At 37.1% G+C, this 19,697-nt stretch overlaps 1 protein-coding gene across 4 annotated transcripts in view; it reads left to right on the top strand.

Annotated features, from left to right (window-relative positions):
• The first annotated feature begins 981 nt into the window (after positions 1-981).
• Positions 982-19,697, top strand: part of LOC107036350 (hepatocyte nuclear factor 4-gamma) — a 32,280-nt gene continuing 13,564 nt past the window's right edge. For 2 of the 4 annotated variants that reach the window (XM_015254284.2, XM_015254292.2), the window contains exons 1-2: positions 982-1,013; positions 1,496-1,610. In XM_015254284.2, the coding sequence (XP_015109770.1) occupies positions 1,499-1,610 (112 nt within the window). In that variant the 5' untranslated portion in view covers positions 982-1,013; positions 1,496-1,498. Of the gene's footprint in view, positions 1,014-1,495; positions 1,611-11,375; positions 11,619-15,646; positions 16,420-19,697 lie in introns of those variants that run through there. The other 2 variants (XM_015254308.2, XM_015254300.2) reach the window with 2 other exon arrangements.

Genomic DNA, 19,697 nt, shown 5'->3' on the forward strand with positions numbered 1-19,697 from the left:
TTCAACGAGTCAGATATCTGCAAAGTGGATATTCGTTCTTTATCGAGTAGAGAAGAATCTCCTGTTTTATCGTGTTAAACTCCCTCGATTTCGATTATCTCCGTTTTACTCCCAACCAAGACAGATTATGAAATATCTGGGATGATATTGAGCCAACGCAATTCTAGAAAACATCCGGTTAACGTGAAATCCTCAAAATCCTCAGTCCCTCCTCCGTCATGAGAAATTTTGATGTAACCGGCACGTGTGTCATCATCACGCACGGACTGGCCGTGTAATAAAACTCAAGAGAGAAGTTCTGCAAAGCCGGCAGTCGTAGTCCCACACACACATGAAGAATTTCACACACGCACTCATGTGTATCATGATTCGCTGGGGCCGTTCACGTCGTCCCCGTATCTGTCCAGCACTCGATTCCTCTCTGCTCCGGCAACGACAAAACGACTGAACTATCCATATACCAGTTGGCCGATTGCTTTCCACGGGCTCGCACTTTTAAGATCGTGATTTATCGTTCACGAGTTTTTTTTGTGATACAATTGTTATTGTTGAGGGGACAGTAACAAATGACTATACCTCTCGGCAATTGAAAATCTGTGCCTCAGACACGTGTGAATGTACGGTATCAATTTCAAGTGATACACGCGCGGAATAAAAATCGATAAGATATAGATCGTAGGGTCAGAGAGACTTTTCGTCAATTTTCTGTGAGAATGAGAAAATTGTAAACAGGTGATAGTGATGAAGATCGAATGCACTGGGCAGCTCGAGTCCTTCTATGCCGGCATCAGCTAGACGCTGTGATAACGGAGGTATTGCACCCACAGGAGGCAGCTATTTGAGACTATTTGGATTATCCTGTGAACCTGTCGTCAACATTCCTCCCAAATCCCTGTGATATAATTGATCCACGTGGACCTTAGCGCCATCTGCGATTATTTCCATGCTCGATCGGTAATCATTCAACTGTTTTATCAACCGGATATCGATCTTGGATCACTTGGAAGATCGCTGTATGAATTCATTTTTTGCTCATTTTATTTAGTGATTTAGGATTAACACTGTCGCACTCAATGCTTGATTTTTATGCTTAATAATGAGGGGAATTTTGAAGAGATAGATGTTACCAGACAGATGCTTTGGAAGTGAGGGTTAATAATAACTGAGCATGCGAAGACGTATCAGACTGAATCAGTTATATAAATAATCAGTTGTTTACTGGTTTATTTTGAATAAAATTGTTGGGGTAAAAATATGCTTTTGGGGACATTTGAATATTTTTTGGCTGTTTGAATATCGCGATTGCACTCTTCAAGTGATAATTTGGACAATCCATTCGTGAGACGCGGCGCAGTATTTTTTATACTTGATAAGATAGATTATTATTGAGGCTGCTGGCTTGCGGAAGATCACGGTTGATTGGAACGATTCGATTCCGCAAATAATGATCGTGTGAGTTGCTTTGTAATTCGGTTCTTTGATGTATGTTTCACAGCTGATGAAAAATCGAAGAATCACGAGGACGAGGATGGCGGCAAAGTCGAAAGAATCGCCGGCTGAAACTCATGATATGACTAATTCCAAAGAAGAGCCTCCTGGATCACCATCCGGTAAGTGATACAAGAAATTACTATTTTTATGTAGATTAAATGGGGATATATCCATTTCCGATGACTCAAGCATGATGTAACTCGTATTTACGGAATATAAAGAAGTGAAACTTGCGAGGGAAAAAATATTAAAACGTTTACATTAGTGAGCTTGATAACCCCGGATCGCAGTATGAAGTACCGAAGCGATGGATAAACGTTTGATTATGGGTCTCGCAGACTCGAATTTATGCGGAGCTTCCCGCAATATTCAAAAATTTGCCTTCGTTTCAGAGATTTTTTTGTTATCAATCATGCTGTGATCGTTCGGGTGTCAGGCATTGTTCACGTTCTCCTCTTGTATGATAAAATTACTCATTCAATGCGAGAAACGGAGGGCCAGTCGCCTCTTGATGACGGATTGAAAAGCAAACGAAAGATCTTGTCTAACTTGGAGATCTTGTGGCATTCCCATTGATAAACATGATAAAGAAAGCAACTGAATACACGATAATTGTGAAGCTGTTTGGTGGATTGAGATTACTCCAAATGATTTGCCATGGAGAATATGGGGAGTTTAGGAAGAAATTGTGTCAACAGTATAGATTGGAAACGCTCCGCGTGCCTAAAAGTCCAATTTCCGCCACATTGTGATGAAAAATATCGTTCGATACTCGTGGGAAAAGTGTTTTTTGGCTCGTGGGAGGTTTATAGCACGAGCCGAAGGCGAGTGCGAAAAAACACTTTTCCGCACTCGTAACGAAATATACTATTTCGTGTCACGGGACCTGAAAAACCCCATTTTCGTGGTACTGCGCGCCACGAAATTGGCGTTTTGCAGGTCCCTCGACACGAAAATTAATATACACACCTCGCCATGGAAAACACATCACCCTCCCCCACGTGCAAGATTGCCTTCCGAGCCGAAGGTGAGGCGACAAAACGGTGACGGTGATCTGTTTTCCAAGACTCGGGCATGTAATGTACTATTTCTTCACAATGTCAGTAAACGGCGTTTGATGGATACGAAGTGTCCGTAAACCGACGTTTTACGGACAGTGTAATGAAAAAAACTTTTCTGACGAGTGTCAGGGAAAAATTGTCCTCGCCTTCGGCCCGGATTCTAAAGCCACATTCGCCAGATAATGCTTTTATCGCCGTGTGACATACGATATTTTATGTCGTTGGGCCCGAAAACCGCGACCTAACCGAGCGAAGCGAGGTTAGAATCGCGGTTTATCGAGCCTAATGACAAATTTCTTTAGCCAAAAGCTAGCGTATACATGCAATCATTCCATAAGATGTTTCTTTTCTTTCGCAATGAGCTGATATTTCGTCGCCCTAGTAACGAAATCTCCTATTGTGATATTAGGCCGTTTCCCCCTCAATATATGATTAAAAATGAAGTAGACATTCTACGATGTAATTCCAAGCGTTGAGGAATGCACATAGTTCAGATGATTGTTCGTGTAATTACTCTTAAATACCTTCACTCATCGCATGATCACGAAGTTGACGGGCTCCTCACATATGACCCAGACCTCTAGGTGTCTTTGAGAAAAATTATACAGAGACACAGCAAAAAAACATCTTCTTTCAGGCATTTCGCATGAATGAGCATAGATAGTCCTCATGAAACATACAATACTCTGGAGATTATCTCCGGAATATTTCGCGGGTATTGAGACTTCATGCACACATGTAGCCAGCGAAACATTTGTCAGTTTTTTTACAATCCCTTGATGATCACCTCGATCTGCTTGATTGCTGATTGAAGTTGATGTTGGCGTTGACGAAAGAACTGTTTTTAATTACAATTGTTTATTAGCCCGTCGCATTATAATCGGGCAATTTTTTGCAATGATCATTACATCATTATACGTCCTGCGTGTTGTCAATTTGAGTCACTATTGCAGCACAATGACAAACTCTTTTTAACAAGCGTCCATGTAGAAAAAAACAATCCCTAATTTTGATAAATTATCAATTACAGAATTACCACACATGACGACGATAAATAATAACGACAAAATATTCATACCCGCAACGTAATTATACTCTTATTCTCAATCACTTACAGCTCTTTAACTGCAACGTTTTTTCACTACTCAATATATTATTTTCAATTCAAATGTAAAACAATCCATTGAAACGAAATGCAAGGCGTATTTTGCAATACCTGTTTATTATTCACACTGAATAATCTACTCCGTATCCGTCATTATTCTAAGTTTCCAGACGACCCCGACGCCTGAACTCTTCATAAGTAAAGCAGGCAATATAAACCTGACTAGGTCGGAAAATTGGTATAATTGATTAACCGTTCCGCTTTATTATTTTTTTTCCACCGTTTTCTGCTTCACTCACATGCGTTTTTTATCATATTTTTTCTCTAAACACCTGTCCAGACTCATTGTAGCGAGTATAATTACGAAACTAGTATATCCAAGGCTGCATTATAAATCGTATTTTGAAGATTATTGCGCTGGTCCCGGGGTATTTCAAACACTCCCCATGAATGTGACATTTCAACAGATGTCGAGGCTCAATAAATTGTTCATTCAAATGCTAAAATTCTCCAACACTTTCATCAGTCAATAATAAACCCATAATGACTGATTAATTTACCGCTGTATCGACATCACTGGTGAGCGCTGAAGGGGAAGTTCTCGCTGAATATACATCATAAATCTGGTATTAATATTCAAATGAGTTCAGAGGTGTCGATAAATTCCCGCAGGACTTACCGGAGGACTGGAATCACTCAAGTGGGCAGCACCTGAATTACTCCATTGACCTCTCAATCCACCTTGCCTGTCAATGCATTGAAAGTCTGAATTCTGTTTTCTGTAATTCATCTTGCATGCTCTAGTTGTATGATAAAAAAATCAGGGACTTACATGCATGCATACACTCGCAACTAACCACTCGGAATGAATGTGTCATTAAGAAAATTGTACAAAATATCCACACGGAGAGAAGTTTTTTAGAAAAATTCTAGTGCTAGCACGAGAAAAGAGGCGCAAAGTAACAGCTAGGAAAAAATTCCAGTGCCAGCACTAGAAATTTTATTGGGGGAAACGCGAATTTTTCCCCGTATTTCTGTGAAAATTTCACAGAAATCCCCAGAAATTTTACCAGAAATACCAAGAAATTTTACCTTAACAGCACTAGAATTGTTCACAGCTGGTGGATTGTGATTTTTTCCAGTACTCGTGCTAGAATTTTTCTAGAAAATTTCTCTCCGTGCATATCTCGGTGATCAACGATATCACATACAATTTTCCGCGTTCTTAAACGGCATCCGAATGGGAAGAATGTGTTCACGATAATATTTTCATGAAATTCAACTGTTTGTTTTTTCTTTTATAAATAGAAAAACAGAATTACCATCTTGTAACTCCTGATATTGTGATTATTCTCGTCTTTTTCTATTTGCACATGCTTCCGTTTTATTGCAATCAACTCGATAATCATAGATTGGAAGCTACGGAGATTATCGAATAGCTTGTGTGGCAAGTCATCTTTATTGCTACTCAATATGTCAGCAATGGCTGATGTGTATGCAGTGAGAATTCACTGACACGTCGGCAGCGCATGATTAACCGAAGGATGTGCAGTATCTACATCTTCATCTCTTAACAAAGTAATTTTTTTTTTGTCGAGGGAGAGTCGAGAGGGGTCAGCCGCGATAACCGCACCCGACTTGTGGAATATTTTCAAGAATTTACAGAGGGTATTACATTTTGATTGTACATGAATATGTCCTATCTTTTCTGGTGGTGAAAAAATGGATTAACAATGAGATACTGCTTTGGAGATAGAAATCAGGTGTCGATTGGATTTATCGCTGGATTCATTATCGATGGCATGAGGCGGCAGGTAAAAATACGTCGGGGGAATTCTCGTTGTAATTGAGGAGATTTCTGGGCTTTACCAATTGTCGAAATTTACTTAACGCATTATCTTCTCCTTTTCTGTTTCGTCAATCGAAAAATGATCTGATAAATGATAATTGCTCTGTTTAACGTTTTCAGTGAGTGAGATATTCACTATCTCCCCAAGAATAGAATTCAGTGATAAAGTTGGATATTCGGAGTGGATGAGGGAAAAAGTCAACGTCGTATAGTTTTTCTAACAGAATGTTTGTGTCAATAATGCAGTGTGAGGCTGGACGATGACACTTTTGAATATCAAAGAAGTAGAATAGAATTTCTTTATGAAGTTCTATTCCAGACAGCAAGTTCGTATTGAGCGCAGTGCAGTTTTTATGATTTTAATGCCAGAATTGTCCGACTCAATTATGTAAAAAATGCTAAAATTTATAATTAATCAGGAACATCCATATTGAGTTCTGAAATATATTAGTTTTTTTAATGTTTGTTTTCTGTTGATCATTCTTCATTTGATTACAAAATATTTACGACAGAATGGCTAAGTAAAAGCACTCCGCGATGAATTTCTAAAATCGTCCAACTGTGGAATAAAATTTACTTCTGACATAAATTCATTTTGAGAATTTATTTCGTAGACAGTGCTTCGTGCAACCGGTCCCAATTCATTGTATTCTCCTCGGGATAAGTTTTAGATACTTCCGCAGGGAAATAAGTTCTTCAAACTCCTCTATTGTTTCTCAATTGACAATTCAGTTAACTGAAGCTAGTGCGACGGCGCCTCAATAATAAAAATGAGATTTCAATCTTGACTTACAATAAAAATATCCCGAATTAATTATTTGGAAGTACAAAAGTTGTATTCGTCATAAATTCCCAGTAGCATTGAAGATTCACAGATTTCGTGTGATCCCATTGATTTTCTTATTCATGACGAACCTAATTGGAATAACTTCAAAATTATGGATGCACCCGATAACAAAAGTCATTGAGGAATAATGGCGCTCTTGTGTCCGATTTCGCGACTGAAAATTCGGAACTGCAAATTCCTCCATCAAGATGTGGTTGACTGTCAATTGCCGGGAACCTGTTATGATTAATCACATTCCCCGTGCAAGAATAACTTCTCAAAGAAATTATGACCGATCCTCCAACTTTGTAAGGATGATGTACAATTTAATGACTCTTGCATAATAATTTTTTCAATGTCTTACCTCATCCGCAATTCCTCCACATGAAATTGCAACGTGATTTCGAAAACGAAATATTCAATGCAAAATTACAAAAACTAATCTATAGAGATAGTACTAACCATATGGGCATATTATAGCTCTGCAGTCCGACCTTGACCACATATTTTCGCATGAACTCGTCAAACTGTTTATGACTGGACCTAAAAAACAAATCAAAACAATCAAGTTCTATAAAACTTGAGTGTTGAACGAGGCTTTTAATAGCGAAGATATTCGACAAACTGAAAACTTGAAATCCATTAAATCCTTGCGTGCATTTGTCCCATAGACAAGTGTATCTCGGATGCACCCCATTATTTTCGAAAATCGCTGACAAAAAAAGTCATCACTCCCAGTTGATGGCTCACCTTTATCTTCTGCGCCAATATCTCTTCTTCACAATTCTCGCCAGAAATTTATTGATCCTCTATTTTTATTTGCCATGTGCATGCACATTAAAACGATTTAGATGAGAAAAATAAGATGTCGAATGAGATTCGTTCAACAAACGATAAAATGAAATAATTCACTCATTTATAATAAAATAATTCTAATGAAATAATATTCATTATCAGTATATCAGCATATTGATTCATTTATTACAATGAGAGAAAAAATTAACGGAATTTGAATGACGTTAAACATGATTTTTTTGAAATTTTTCCCACGTAATTTAATTAACAAATTTGATGATTGAAAATGGTTGAATCTATACTGTGGTCTGTACCAAATGGTAAAAGATACTTGGACATCCTTAAATACGTTTTAGGAAGACAAATCTTAGGGCAGAGTGGAGCGAACTGGAACGTTTGCGGTCTACTTTACTCTATTGCGGCACGTCACGGTACACCACTTTACCTCTTCTTGCAGTTGTGTGCGTGCCGCGCCGGGCTTCTCCTATAGCGCACTAAACTCAGACGGACCCCCCACTTCCCTTACACCGATACTTCTCGAGAGCTCCGTGCCGCAATGGGCTAACCCTTGATATCGTTGTTTATAAAGATATCTTATGATTTTTAATTGATGACACGTTCCGCTCTTCCTCTGCCCCATCTTTCCCTACGAAATTGCAATTTCAGCTGAAAATTGAAGGGAAACAAATAGTTTCAAGTGGAAGTAAGACGAAAACTCTAAGGTTTACTTGAATGTTCAATCGATCATAAATATTTAGTACTAAATTAAGCCGAATTATCAATGAATTTAAAGTTCAAGAGTATATTCACCTGAACTCTGCGAATTTTTATTAATTCTCACGGAATAAATTAACTAAAATTTCTAGTTTATAATTATTTTCTCATTAAATTGAGATTTTTGAATGACGAGATTCCCTGAAGTTGACTAATTATATTATTATCGCCACTCTAAAACAATTATATATTTCAATGCCTCATATACTCTCACATTCTAATCCCGGTGATGACTTTGCGCTATGAAATACACTTTGAATTCCGCAATTGATTAATTATATTATTATTGCTACACAAAAACAATCACATATTTCAATAAATCTGATATTCTCTCAAATTCTAGTCCCAGTGATGAATTTGTCCCATGAAATACACTTCAATTTCCCATAATATCCTTCCGAAAAAAGACAGTAATCAGTTTTCTCCAAATATCATCGAAAAACTTTTCACAAAATTAAAATTTCACTCGTTAATTTATTCTCAGAGAATTAAGTTGTGATGGATATTATCAAGAGATATATCAGCTATCATTCGTCCTAAAAATCAACGTCATTGGATTAACAACAACTGCAAAGGGGACCAGGTGTTAACCGATCGAGCGTTTTGCACATACATTTAATCCTTTAATCGGTGAATGTCGTGGGCTCAATGAAAAAACGAAAAGATCTCAATATTATGAAAATCTCACGAAAACAATAATTACAATTTCATCATGCCTCCAAGCAGACTGCGCCCCAACACTGACAAACCCATATCACAATTTATCCCTTACTCCAAGTGAAGTTCAGAAGAAAACGTCTGCCATTAATTAGTCGATAGTGGTATCAACAGAAGCTGAGTAATCTTCCATGGCACGAGCCAAGCATGCATTCAGAAAAATACCGTAATAAAGCATCATGTTTCGTTATTCACGACAACATGTCCACAATTACTTCATTTGTTCAACCGCGATTTTTACTCGTGTTATTTAATTGCGATCTATGTCATAAAATATCTAAAAGTGACGCACAGTTAGTGTGACACAGACGAAGGGATGTTGGCGAGGGGGAGCGACGGGTAATGCTTGACCGGTGCACAATACGCGTGGAAAAACGTGACGCATAAGTAAGCGTGAACTGGCGTTGACAACAAAAGAAAGGAGAATAAGACAAGAAAATGATTACCCAGTAGTCATTTATGATTTTGTGAAATCGAGGAAGATAATGCGTTGATTCATGCTAATGATAATTCGTTAGTTGGGTTTGAGTGCATCAATGTTGTGACAGAGATGTGACTTATTTAAGTAGTAGGTCTACCCTTATGGCTCGAGTCATTGAGTGTTTTCAGAAAGAAGAAATTTGAAAAATTGTGGAGGTCATGAGCATGAGAATTATCTCATTCTTTTTTAGTTCAACGTTTGAATGAACAGTTTTTCAATTGATTAGAGACGAGCAGCGTGAGGGCAATAACCACGGCCGTTGTTGTCGTATATTGTTAATTAAAAAAATAAAATAAAGACAACAAATCGTGATTAAACAAGTGCCAACATTTTTTATTTTGTTGGTATTTTTAATTGAAAGAACAACAGATTTTAATGTTTTATTTTCACATAAAAACCGGCGTTAAATAATGGTTTTTAAACATTTTGTTTGTAAAAACCAAAATAGCAATGAAATTGTCAAAAAAAAATTGTGATTACGAATCTCGTCGAGTTTTCGGGTTATTGTTTGCAGTTTTTAAAAATCATTCGCGGGAGAATTAAATACAAGTCATCATCGATTTCGAATAGTTCACCTTCTGCTCAATACCGATGTTGTGGTCATCTCTTTCCTCGTGAACTTTTAACGGCGAAATAAATGTTTAAAAAACAAGATGTTATGATAATTGATGAGAGAATTCGGTGACCTTCGCCATGACCTTGCAAAAAGGTGGGATTCAATTATGCTCGATGAGGCTCCAAAAAGTCGAGATTGATTGCCCATTTAGTGGGTCTTCTGCGACTACTTATCGTTTTTATACCCTCATCGTTTAAGATTTTATATGCTGACTGGAGTGGTCGGGTGGATTCTAACGTCTCTGCATCTAGTCTACTATTTTTCTTCGGCTACAATTGATTGTTTAGATTGTCTGAATCAACTGAAATTTCCTTGTTCAGTCGTGAGGGAGATGGTAGGAATTGAGGGATGTCAATTATTCATTGGGAAGAAAACAAATGATTGATGTCATTCAGAAGACAGAAGTATCCTCCAAAATTGGCAAAAATGAGGCTTGTTTTGCTCCAGCAGGTCTCGATTTTTTTTTATTTTGTACAATTGTCAAAGATATTTTGAAAACACGTGCGGTGCGGTCATACATTCGGTACTGAACATCATTGCTTCGAATATTCCACTGTCTTGAGATTAATAATAGTCACACATACATTTGAAAAGAACTGATTCCGTCAAGTGAAAATTTTTTATTTCATTTCAGAAATTAATTGTTCATCTCCCATTATGCTTGAAATTCCGTGAAATTCTATCACTTCTATTTGACTTGTTCTTTGAAATGCGTGAGAGAGCATTCGAAAATCGTAAACAGCTTCCATATATTGATTCATCCTAACAAATAAACGAATAATAGATTTTAGAAAATGCTATTTACATGAACTCGGAGGGAAGATAAGATAATCCGAGATATAAAAATGAGTAAACTACCTACAAAAAGAACATAGTTAACAAAAAACCATTTGAAATCTCGAGCAATCGGAGAATTTTTTTTCTCATTCCAGAAATGAATTGTTCATCTTGTTTGATGTTTTTTGAATTGTCGATGAAACGGAATATTTTTTTCTTCGATGGAAAGTACAATTCTACCCCCTTGTGATGAGCCTTGACTGAGCTTAATTAATAAATTTGATTCTGTGTTATGAATATCTTAAAAAAAAGTCAAAAGTGTCCATTTTACCGCACCCTCTCTTATTCTTGGAATTCCGTAAAATTCCATCACTATCATTTCACTTTTATTTTAAATGCTTGAGACAGCATTCGAAAATCTTCGACGACTTCCGTATATTGATTCATCCTAACAAATAAACGAATAATAGATTGTAGAACAATAGCTTGTAGAAAATCCTATTTACGTGAATTCGGAGGGAAGATAAGATAATCCGAGACATAAAACTGAGTAAACTACCTAAATCCAGAGCATTGTAAACAAAAACACAATTGAAAATCTCAAACAATTGATGATTCAGTACCGTTTACATTTTGTCACTGGTTGATGCCTCGGCTCAGCAACACATTATCAATCATTTTTCCACTTCCATGGATTAACCGCCACTGAAGACGGAGCTGAAACTATTGCTTCTCATCTTAGTGTCACGTAAACGCAGTTACGAGTCCACCACCAGAGATTAGATTATCGGCTTAGTGTGCTCTCTGCGTGTCCCCACCAATGGGATACTTTTCTTTCTTTCAAAACTGAAACTCCTCAAGTCGCTTGGTTTAGTATCCACTGTGTTAGCTCGCCACGCAGGTCGAAGTATTGGAACACTCGTTCAATTGCCATTTTTTTTTCATCTCCCTCCAACTCTGTCGATATTTTACCATCATTTTGCAAGGATGATTTGAGCATTGCGCGAGTGAACATCTCAAATTACAAGTTTAGCATTCAAATTATTACCGTCATTGATTAGTTAAACAAGTGGGTGCATCGTAGAAACAAAAATGCGGTTTGACGATCAACTATTCACAATACTCGGTGAGTTTACCCTATTGTCAAATATTAATTTCGCGCGAAACTGCAGAAACATTCCTCCGTCAATCGGAAATCCACTCCAACAATTTTCATTAATTAAAATTCACTTCGCAAATGACAAATGTCTCACCGAAACCCGCGTAATTTCCTCATGCATTACTCAAAGCCTCCGATACATACTTCAGCCAACAGAGGTGGAGTCAATTTCAAATATTATTTGAAATATAAAAAGCCCGAGGAAAAAAAATGCAAATGTTAAAAATCCCGAGCGAGTCGACGGCAAATCTCTTCATAACCTTCAACTTATGTTATGTCAACCGACAAATATAAGAGAACATTGTAGGCACTTGACAATTCACTCAAATAGGCATACTCAGCGTTACACACAAGCGCGAACCACTTTGCCAGTTTCTCTCATCTCATCAAACACCAAAGAGACATGCATTCCACTTACGTAATGCGCCAAGATCTGACCTTACACGTGGGGTAAATATTACGCATTTGCTTTGATTGATTGTGCGCCTTCGACGACTTGTCAAATTAGGAAAATCGAGTCCACACACAGTTTCATCAATATTTCAACGGGTCATGATGTGACACTTGCAATAGAACCACGTGACATTGAACAATTGTACATATGACCAACTTGTTGAATTGTCTAATAGAAAACATACGAGAGCCCTCAGCTAGAGAATCATCTCTCAAAACCGGTCTCCCGTCTATTTTGTTCACTAAAATGTTTTGCGTTCATTGAAATTTTCTCATCTCGTGGCTGTTTCCGCGAGCTTCATATCCTCCATACACTAATGAGTCCGAATCATCCGCGATGACATGAATTTTTTTTCACAATAATAATCATCCACAACTGCCGTCCAATTGGCTGGAAGTTTCCCTACAGCATTGATAAATCCAACACAAACACAGCAGTTGTTGAGATGATGTTCAGAATAAGAATTATCTCATTCTGCTGTAAACATTGAATTGTGCAAGATTTTCCAATAAACTGATAAGAGATGTCAAACACTGGTTGCACATCAATTAATTAATGACATGAAAATAAATGTCGGGGCGTGCTGAAACGATTAGTTCTCGCACAACTTCACGGAGAAGAAAAAAGTTTTAGTGTTCGGGAACATGTCCCTGATTTTTAGGGATCTATCCCTAGTTATTGAGGAATCGCGATTGTGAAACTCAACGAGCGCGAAATTTTGAAATTCAGCGATTTTTCCACTAATTGTTAGTGACATTATCATTAATTTTCGGTGGCATCGTCTGTAACTTTGAGAAATCTCCACTGTTAAAATTTTTTGACTGAAATTTTCGACACACTTTTTGGAAATTTTTATCACATTTTAGGTTCAATGAAATTTCAAGGAATTACGTTATTGCAGAATTCAGAATTTCATGGAAAAATCAATGAAAACTGTAAATTTCCGTTCAATTATTCCCTGAAAATTTATAGAAATCAGGAAAATTTCGGTAAATATATTCTAGAATTGTCAATTAATTAAAAATTCATGGTATTTCAGCATTAAATATTCATGATTTCTTTGAAAATTCAAATAGTTTGAGGAATTCTCAAATCACATTCAACGTTATTCTTCCAACAATTAATAGTCCACTATCCACGGAATTTCAATTTTTTTTCTGACACTGTATCACCAAATCTCAATGATAGAAATCACTGATAATCACTGACTAGAATAATCTAGAGTATCCCCAATAATTGGCGATAGATTAAAAAAAATTAGTGACATATTCCTAAAAATCAAATTTTTTTCTCTTGACGCTTAATTTTTCGTGCAATAATACTCACCGTAATCTGACATGCATGCACCACTATCACAAAATGACGATACTAAATATGAAACCATGCGTTCATAATAAACAGATCAGTGGGTTGCGGTGAAATGATTCATTTTTCAACGACAAATCTTATTGTCCGTCAGCCAGGAGCATGAATAGCTGGTCAAGAGTTCCACATTCGCAACTGTATTTTGTTTATCTCAGAGCTTGACTCATTTGACTCAACACTTGCTTTGTCCCGCATACCATTTCCTATTCGACGGTTCATTACGATTACCTGTAATATTTACTTGTCTTCGCCAAATGCAGAATTCATTAGAACAATTATTATCATTAATACAAAAAAAAACTCCATTTCTGAGATTCAAATTATGGCTAATTGGCATCATTACTATTGAACTTAGCAGGAAAAAAAATGATGCATCATGGTTTTACGTTGAATTAATTAGCTCTCAAGGCGGTGGAACTAGTGATTAGATATTCCCCGTGTATTGTACACTAGATCTATTTTCTTCCACAAATAATGACATTCACAATTATTTAATAAATAATTCTTTTCCTCATTCTTGCCACCAAGAATCGATTAATATCATTACACGGAAGCGTCAGAACATCATTCGTCCTTTATGATACGCACATAAAAAACATGAGTGCACTAATGTCTTCGTGACGCTTCTGCGAGAAGTTTTTAGGACTGCAGTGTAAAAAGAGAAATGAAAATTCCAAGGTTGCTGCCCAAATGGCCGTGACTGCGGCGTCTCCGAGATTATTAATCTAACACCGTGAAGGTCGTCACTTTTTCCGAATAATAAATATTGGGTATTTATCAAGTGTTCATTATGAGATTAATTGATTGATGTGATTCATCATCAGTCTTCCCTCACGTCCCGTCTCCTATTGTTCCCGAGGTCTTTCATTTCGTTTTTCTTCATTATTGAAATAGTTTCATTAGAAAGTCAGGATTGAATTTAGGAAGCATCGACCTCTTCTAGCACAAGAGCCCCCGAAACACTTCCGTTCGTAAATGTTATGGAAATTCGTGCATTTCTGATGGTAGATTAACGGAATACAATTAGACAACTGTTGCGGTGAATTGAAATATCTAATGAATTTTAAATCTTATGCCTAATTTGGAGGGGGAGGGTTGAGGAAATACAAAAATGTTGGTCTGGTAGCGTGTGATTTTCTCATGGTTTCATGTTTACAAATGGGTATTTCAATCTCGCAGCATTATGCGTATGGAAAAATTCAAAAGAATACCTAAAGCTTTCGGTTGAAAAATCTATTCGATTTCCATCGGAGCTTGGTATGAGTGCTATTAAAATTCTTGTCGCTTTTTGCTATTTTCATTGAATTTTTCGCAGCCTTTTATGACGTTTTTAATAGACGTTTGGTAGATTAAGAGATTTTGATTTTTCGCTATGATTCATTCTCTTGAGATTCTTCCCGAAAGAAAAAGTTGATTCTGCCGAAAAATTATGTTCCCCTGAAGAGATCTTTTGTCGTGTTGCATCAATTTACTTATTAATTTGCTGTTACAATTTATTTATCAATTTATTGTTAAACAAATTTCTGACAGGGTACCCTTCGCGGAGAGAAATATTTAATAAAAATTACGCATCTTTTCCGTAATTCCGGAGCGAAATGTGGTTGTAGGGATTTTTACGCAACTGTCACGGAATTTTTCCAGATCGTTCCGTGATTTTTACCTGAATCTCCTGTGAAAAATTACGATACCGTCACCTAAATTTTCTGAGTCGATTCCGTAATCGGTGAGCGAACTGTGAGTTCCGTAATTTTTACTGAACATTTCTCTCCGTGTTGTTATCAGGGTGTCGATGTATTTTTTCGGCAGAACTAATTTTTCTCTCAGTGTACATTGATAGAGAACGTGAACCGATTTAGACGTTAGCAGCAATTCAATCCTTTCCTATCAGTGTCGAGAAATTCTTATGTAAAAATTTTCCAAGTGTTCCACAATTAATCTACAACCGCCTATAACTCAACGGACGCACCCATTTCCTCCCAAATCCACCGAAATCTTCCATGAAAAACTGAAAAGGTGAAAAGATTCCAATGCTGGAATCATCAACAGTCATCAGAGACACATAAGCGTAATATTCGCCACTTACTATTTTTATATCCCCACCCCATCCTAACCACGCTAGTAGCGCAAAACGTGCGTGCGTTTACAGCTGTTTCCCCAGTCGGCAGTGAGCCGTTGAGTTGTCTGTTGAATTGTGACAGAGAGAGACAGAGTAATAAAGAGTGAGAGGGAGAATTGGGGCGAGGGAAAAAAACAAGGATAACAACACAGAGACACCGATACTCCCGCCACTTCTTCGTTCCTTCGTCTTCCAGTTTTACTTTTTGCACCGTCATGGCCCATTAAGACTGAACATTTTGCAAATTGAATTCGCACCCGTTGTTTTTTGTGGAATCAATTTTTTACGTCACTCTCTCGATTGATAATCGGCGATGGCTGAGAGTGAAAAATTACTCCTAATCACGAATGATGGGATGAAAAAGTGCGATGAATGTCAATACGCGGAGAATTGTGATTCTGCATTTGAGTTATTTTCGTTACTTTGCATAACTACTGTGATGCCAACTGATGTAGAGTGTCTCTTACCTACGGGTTATTCGTCCGATTGTTGAGAGGTGATGGGCAAAGATGTTTCCAACCGAGGGAATCAACAGACCAGTTGCGTCGATACAAAACACATAGCTGTGATGATAGTTACGGACAACCGGTGGAACTTGTTAACCAGCGATTCCAATTTATTAATTGTTTCACTTGTGCCAACAGTAGCCCGCTCGCAGCGGGTTATCTTCCACTTGTACACATGATTATTTTCGTGGAATGGGAAAGAATACCGATGATCCATGAGTGCATTTCATGATTGAATACAGACATTGATGAACATTCATCATTTGATCGAGGTAGACACAAAATTTAGAGGTGAAATCACTGTCATGAAGGATATGGGATTGGCAGGTAGGCTCAACTGACTTGTTTTGTGGAAAAAAAATTATCCCTCACTTGTTTTAGCGGGAAATGAACAGAACTCGCTGACGTCCAGTGAAATTTTCGGCTCATTTTATCTCAAATGGAATAATAAAAAAAAGGTGTTTTGAAAGTTCTCGGATAAAATGAATTTGAATGATGGGAGGAGGGGAGGGTGGATACCAGCTTTATTGTAGTAAAAAAAGATAGGATAAGTTTTATTGGTTGATATCCTCGGGCTCTGGTGTTGCGTCATCAACAGAAATTTCACTGGGTGCATTTTTCATGCGGTTTAATGCTTTTTTTCATGCGTCTATTAAAATATTTAATTGATCGTAGAAAATGGATAAAATGGGGACTAGAGTAAGTGTTATTAATGGCGAATTATGTCACACTGAATATGATATGTCAACTGCGCGAAGACATTTTTCATCGCCTCAATCATCTATAAATGGTAATTACTATCGCGTGTCGACTATACGTGGGGAAATTTAAGAACTGGAATGGATGGAATATGGGGAAGTGTTTGGTTCGTATTTAGTTGATGCAAAGGCCACATTTGTGTAAATATTCAGGTTGATCGGGCCCTCATTTGTAGGGAATTGGGTATATTGGATTATGGCGATTCCTTCGCCATAGAAAAAATGTCAAATTATTTTTTCTGTGAGAATATAGGGATTTTTAACATTTTTGATATTTTAATTTACTGTTGAACACAGTAAAAATTGAAAGTCGGTATAATAGAAAGTGGTAGCATAAAAGAAAAATTTTTGTTTGAAACGAGGAAACATTCGGTTAAAATCAATCGAATTTTAAAGCTCTCTGGTATGGTCCTATGGTAATTTTGATAATTTTTAATTTTATGTTTATCTCCGGGTACGCCCAGTTCGCAGTAGGAGTTATTCTATATGCACACGTTTTTGAGGATATGATAAATTATTGATAAAAGCTACAAGCAAAAGGTCATAAATAGAAGTTCATGAATGACGTTAGTCCAAACTATTTTTGGCACCGAAAATAAAATTCTTGATTTTCAGGAACGTGCCACTCATGTTCAGGAATCTATCCCCAATTTTTGGGGATTCGCGATAGTGAAATTTAGTGATTTTGTCACTAATTTTTAGTGATAGTACCACTTTTCAGTGACATCGTCACTAATTTAGCGAAACATGTCTTCGCCTTTCAGGGACTCATCTCTAATTTTAGGAATCTATCACCAAATTTTAGTGATAAATCTCTAAAAATCATTGACACGTTGCTGAAAATAAAAACTTTCCCTGCGGGCATCTCCATAGAGAAAAAGTCAGGAGGCAAACTGTTGATCGAATTGACGCGGAAAAACCACCTTTTTTGATTGAGTTACTTCAATACCAACGGAATATCAATTCCCGAATTTACAATTTCCGTAATTACAATTCGGATTTCACAATATTTTCCTCTACAATTCGACAAAGGTTATAGTAAAACGAGGATGATTGGCGAAATTTGGTTAAGGCGTGAGATAACAGAATCATGATGGAATAAATCAACACGATATTTCCTCAATTTTTTTCCTACAATCGAAGGTCAATGACTCTTCACGCATTCGAAGAAACTATTTGTTCAACTCGTTTTCATCAATTTATCTTCACAGACCCATTAACTTCGTCATAAAAACGCGAGAATTACCAAGATGAAGAATAAGCAAATTGCGAGGAAAACTCACACCGAATCATCTTCCCCTCGTCTTCACACGATAATTTAGTGTCGAAACGGCGCCATCACTGAAATAAGACCGATTCTGTTATTTGAAATGAAAACTCGCATTGCGAAATGAAATGTCCAAATAATTAACAACTACACGAGCAGCCCTCACCGACGGTATTATTAATTACCGGTATATCGTTGTCGGAAGAATTTCCCGATAGGTTCGATTCGCCGCCTTAATTACAAGAATGAGTCTCCTCATTACATACACGATGAAAAATACGATGTTTATCCGATATTTTTTTTTCGATTTTTTTGTTCTCAATATTTTTTGCCGGCATATTTTTTCCATCGTGAATATATCGGTAGGCGTTATACCGATAATTAGATGCATGGAAAAAACATCCAGAGAGTCTTGACACTTGACCGCCACCTCTTATTTCTCGTTTCACTCCATACGTCTTCGTTGCTGACGCAAGACAGGTTGTATCTCAGGTGCAAATTTATTACAGCGCTAAGATGCCTTGAATATATCATACTTTGTATTCAACCGTGGGTTGTTTCTACGAAACATCTTTTCATAGACTAGGGCTACAAAAAAATCGAAGTATTATTACATCTGCATTGAAATTTCTTGTCTCAATCTCCCGAGACGTATTTCCATTGGTTCGGAGCACATCGTCAATTCGTACTCTCGAATGGATACACGGGGGAAAAAGCCTGAGAAAAATTAACAAACATGTCAACATTGAGATAAAAATAAGTTCTGCCGAAAAATTATCTGTTTCACGTGAGAATATTTGGTACACTCGAGGGGAATTAACCAATTTGATTCGAGAATTTTCACAAAAATTGAATTTTTGTTGTGACTACTAGGAATATCCCCAGAAGAATTCGAAGTGTTGACAGGAGAATATAATTTTTAATTTTCCTAGAAATTATTTAGTTTTGTCAATAACACAATATTTAGATAAAAAAATCGTTTTCTCTTGAAACTTCCATTTGTTTTACGGAAATTATAAGTGTTTACTGGATAAAAACGTACACTCCTCAATAACTTTCGCTTAATAAAACCGGAGTCCCATATAATTCTCTATAAAACTAATGTATTTATCCGAAAGATATAAATGTCTTACGAGAAGAATTGCGGCTACAGAAATTATTGTTTTGGTGGAAACCAAATTAATTCAACGCGAAAGATTTCTTCTTAATTCCTTCTCTCAGTGAAGTAATCCTGGAGCGGAATCCATTTCTAGGTCTGTTCCAGCCGATATCGGGGCAGAAAGTGTTGGACGAATAGCGAATTTTTTTCCGCTTACTCGGGAAAATTGATTAAGGCCGTGACTGTTCGCACCATTGCGTGAATCATTCCCGTACACTCCATACACTCCACGCATGCGTGAAGTTTGTGTGTTTCACGCAGCCGAATTTTCATACTGCTGTGTATTTCACGCAGTTGAAGTTTCATACTACTGTGTGTTTCACGCAGTTGAAGTTTCATACTACGACCCACTCTTTCTCGACATTTCTCGACCCACTCTTTCATTTGAGCCCAAAAAAACATTCATATCTTATCTGACATC

This window comes from Diachasma alloeum, unplaced genomic scaffold (genome assembly GCF_001412515.2).
Source record: "Diachasma alloeum isolate Michigan unplaced genomic scaffold, Dall2.0 Dall_scaffold_00176, whole genome shotgun sequence".
Taxonomy (NCBI): domain Eukaryota; kingdom Metazoa; phylum Arthropoda; class Insecta; order Hymenoptera; family Braconidae; genus Diachasma; species Diachasma alloeum.